The sequence below is a fragment of the Arachis stenosperma genome, chromosome 6 (assembly GCF_014773155.1).
Source record: "Arachis stenosperma cultivar V10309 chromosome 6, arast.V10309.gnm1.PFL2, whole genome shotgun sequence".
Taxonomy (NCBI): Eukaryota; Viridiplantae; Streptophyta; class Magnoliopsida; order Fabales; family Fabaceae; genus Arachis; species Arachis stenosperma.
In genome coordinates this window covers 24,283,097-24,287,212 of record NC_080382.1, presented here as the reverse complement: position 1 = coordinate 24,287,212, position 4,116 = coordinate 24,283,097, and the positions used below count along the sequence as shown (strand labels likewise).

Sequence of the window (4,116 nt, the reverse complement as noted above, 5' to 3'; positions counted from 1 at the left end):
AGATTTCGTCACATGGCATTCATGCCCACCCACGTGCTGATTGCAACACGTCCCCCCGCCTGTTGAAAATGCCTTCTGACACTCCACTAATTTGTAAATACACACTGCACCTATTTCCAACTAAAACACCAATAATAAACTCAAACAATTTTTTAGCCCTCATACCACATTGCTGCTTTGTAAGGTATATATATATTTATAATAAAATTACACCCACCAGTTTGTTCAAAATATACATTTATTTGTTGGTTTATAAATTCCGACAACTTTAATGTTGGTGTCTAATATAATGCTTTAAGTTTGTATTTGCAAAATCGTCCTAAATTTAACAAAGCAATCAGAACTGTTTTAACAAATACAATAATATACCATAAAGGGATAAAGGAAACCTGGTGTGAAATCAATCTTTTGAAAGAGAGATCAACTAACCAATTTGTCTCCCTTATATGCCCTGTTGTGGAAACAAAAAAGCAGCCGCCATTCACTTCCACAAAAGCCATCTCTCTTTTTCTCAGCTCGTGAAACCTTGGAAAAGCATTGTTATCCTTTTCAGTGTTTGTTAAATACAAAATCATGTTGTAGTTAGAATTTAAAGTTCAGGGTTCAGGAACTAGATAGCGTAAATTGGATCCACTTCAGTTTCAGAATCTGAACACCGCCAAGAAGATGTTTTAATCCTTTTGAACTTCTTCCTTTCTCTTCGGAGACGTTTGGATTTCAGCACAAAGTAAGTCATGGTGCCAAGAACGGCAACCGTTACAAAAGTCCCTATGACTGTAATAAGGATTGCAGCCCACCTGCTGCGGCGACCAACAACTATATAAGACGCCGCCATGAATGAAACAGAGGTGCAAACTGAAGCCAACCACAGCATCTTATTGATAATTTCTGTAACTCTCCTTTCGGACTTTGTCTCCCCTCTAACAACCGTGATCTGAACCACAACAACAACCAGTGAAACAAAGAGCGAAATAGCATTGGATATGAAGAAGGCCTTGAAGGACGCAGTGTGCACCACCACGGCCTTGCCCGAATCATCATCACCACCAGGAACAGTGAAGATTGCTGCAAATGCAACCGTTGCAAACAGCGAGGCCACAACGGTTACTGAATTTGTGGCATTATGGATTCCGCTTTGGTGCAACTTCTGCAGCTCCTTCGCAATCCCGCTTACATTCCTGCTTGTTCTCCGGGCTTGTTCGAGCTGGCAGGAGACGTCCATTTTGATCTGTGTCATAGTTTTCCTCAGCTCGTCCCTTGGTTGCTTGAGGTCACTGGATTTACATGCACCAAAACGGACAAGGCAGTCTTTTATCTCCCAGGATTCTTCGGACACTGGAAGTCCTTCAGCAATGTCAAGAGCTGTTTTCTGGTCTCTTGATAGGGCATTCACATTGGTGTCAGGATGAAGTAACAGTTCATTCACTATCTGCATGATTTTATTTATCAAAATTTTTAAGCTAATGAGTGACTGTGTTGTACTTTTGTTTATATAGTAATACACAATTGAATGTATGTATAGTTAAGAATCTTAAGATACATATTCAAATTCATAATGTAGTTCAAAAAGATACATATTTAATCCACAAACCAAATACAAGAAACAGAGACAGTTATAACCTTTATGGTTTTACACTATTAACATCCTTCAAATTAAGTTTAAACAATGTGATTTGAATTGTCATATTTGTACATCTAAAAGTAAGTGTTTATTGACATCTAAATAAATCAAAGAATGAAAAGTAGGAGTTTGAGTATTAGAAGATTTTTGGACTGGGAGGAAATTAGATGTTTAAAAAACATTTTTCACATGATATATATACCTCTACCCTTTTCTTCCTGGTGGCTATATGCAATGCATTGTTTCCAAACTTGTTAGGCAACATGACTATTGCAGGATCTGCATTAAGAATCATCTTCACCACTTCACAGCTAGTCCCCTTCACAGCCATGTGCAGAGCAGTTTGTCCTTTCTTATCGGTCCTCCGAGCGAGTTGCGGATCATGGGCCAGCAACAGTTTCACCACAGCAACGTGCCCTTGCCGACCAGATAAATGGAGTGCGTTCTTCCCATTGGACTTAGCTATCTCCAACAAGCTAGGATCTCTGTTAAGCAACAGCTCAACAACATCCGCTTGATCCTTCATAGCTGCAGTGACAAGAGGGGTTGCATTTGATTGGCCAAAGGTCTTGCTTAGCTCCGGATCATGGTCTAGAAGCACCTCTACAATGTCTGCAACAACAGTATTTAATTCAAAACTTGTATAGAATCTAAAAAACAAAATGAAAATTGACAATATAAAGACATAGAGATATATAAATTTCTGAAAATACTCTTTTAGGAGTAATTTTGGAGTTGGTTAAATTTATTCACTTTCTTAACTTTATTTTTCTTTTCTAGCCATGCGGACTGTTTTTAGAAGTTATCAAATTTTTAAAAATAAATATATATATTTAACAAATGTTTGACTAAACGTTTTTCACTATAAACAATTTCCATCAATCGTTCAAATAATATTTCTCTGTAAAATGGGGTAAGTACATAGAACAAACACTGCATTATATCTTATCATGAATTGTCTTTCTTCTTTTTGGTTTACAACCGAGGTATCGAGAACAATAACTAATCTTTCTCTAACTTGTAGGCACATCAATGGAAGAAACAACTTATACAAAGTTTTAAAGTTTTTCCATGCAACCCTTTCCACTTAACCACACTCCTACTCAGTGTATTTATGCTTGAATTCCTTTTGATAGCAATATTCTTGCTTGTTCCTCTTTCTCTCATTCTATAAATGGAAAAATAAATAAATAAATAAAAATGTATACTTGTACATATATATTTACACAAACTAATCTGACTTGCCTACACTTCTGGATAGGATGTGGCCATAGGGGCGCATATTACCATGCAGGTCCCACAGCCAATCCAATAGCTAGGAGAACAGAATACAAATTAGGGGAAAAAGAAAAAAAAATACTAGATAAGCATAAATACAGTTCCTTCCGTCTCAAGTAAATGTTCAGTTATATAATTAGAAACATGAATTAAGAAAATGATTAGAAAGCTATTAATATAGATAAATAGAACAAAACTGAACAAAATTACGCAGCGAAATTCACATACCTTTATGACCTTGTTTAGCGGCAATGTGCAAGGGAGAGAAGCCGGCACGGTTCTTGAACGAAAGGGCCTCTTTGGTGGTGTGAGGGAGAAGCTCTTTAACGACATCCAGGTGTCCCTTATCGGCGGCCGTGAACAGCGGCGTCTCTCCCAATTCGTTGACTTCGTTGACGATCGCGGACCTAATCTCCACCACCTCAGCATCAAACTCAGCTCCGCTTAGGGTTCCCGTCATCTGATCATCGATCTCGGCAAGGATTCGTCGAACGGCAGTAACATCGCCGCGCTGGGCAGCGAGGTGGAGCTCGGTGTCATTGTGCCGGCCGGTTACCTGCCTAACATACTTCTTCCTCGGATCGAAGCGCGAGCCGGAGGCGGAGACGACGAGGGACTTGCCGGAGTTGGAGAAGACGAGGGAGTTGCTGGAGTTGGAGACAAAGAGGGTTTCCCTCGGGACAGAAGAGGCAGGGGTGGCGGGCTCGGAGTAGGGGTAGCGGTCCATGGCGGTGGCGGTGGCGGCGGCCGCATGCAATGTGGATGGAGGCTACGTTTACGGTGGTGGTGGTGCTGGGGACGTGGGGTTCGGGTGTAGCCCCATTCGAGAATCGTCCACAACGCAACGCCACAACGCCTGACGGTGATTCGCACCATAAGAGGAAACTCGCTTTCCGAGGGTTCCTGTTGGTTCTGTTTACTTCACCTACGCAAATCTCGTTCCTCATAACCTCTTCTGTTGTGTTTTATCCCATAGAAGATAACTAACCTTTTTTTGTTTATCAATTTATTATTATTATTATTATTATTATTATTATTATTATTATTATTATTATTATTATTATTATTATTATTAATTTTTTTACCAAATATAAATATTTCTTCACAATTTTTTAAATAATAAAAATTTAATAAAATTATAACAAAACAATTAGATCTTCTTTACATAACATTATTGTTTAATTAGTGTTGAGCTCAAAATAAATAAATAAATAAAA

At 38.8% G+C, this 4,116-nt stretch overlaps 1 protein-coding gene across 1 annotated transcript; it reads right to left on the bottom strand.

Moving 5' to 3' along the window:
* Positions 1–219: 219 nt before the first annotated feature.
* LOC130932881 (ankyrin repeat-containing protein ITN1-like) lies at positions 220–3,860 on the bottom strand. The gene is made up of 3 exons (XM_057862338.1): positions 3,128–3,860; positions 1,824–2,233; positions 220–1,429 (listed from the first exon to the last, which is right to left on the bottom strand). The coding sequence occupies exons 1-3, from the start codon at positions 3,624–3,626 to the stop codon at positions 611–613; spliced, it is 1,728 nt and encodes a 575-aa protein (XP_057718321.1). The 5' UTR covers positions 3,627–3,860; the 3' UTR covers positions 220–610.
* Positions 3,861–4,116: the final 256 nt, after the last annotated feature.

Coding starts and splice junctions, on each gene's coding strand:
- LOC130932881 (XM_057862338.1), bottom strand. CDS start 3,626: ATGGACCGCTACCCCTACTCCGAGCCCGCCACCCCTGCCTCTTCTGTC. Junction 2,234..3,127: donor CGCTAAACAAGGTCATAAAG/GTATGTGAATTT, acceptor CTGTTGTTGCAG/ACATTGTAGAGGTGCTTCTA. Junction 1,430..1,823: donor CCAGGAAGAAAAGGGTAGAG/GTATATATATCA, acceptor AAAATCATGCAG/ATAGTGAATGAACTGTTACT.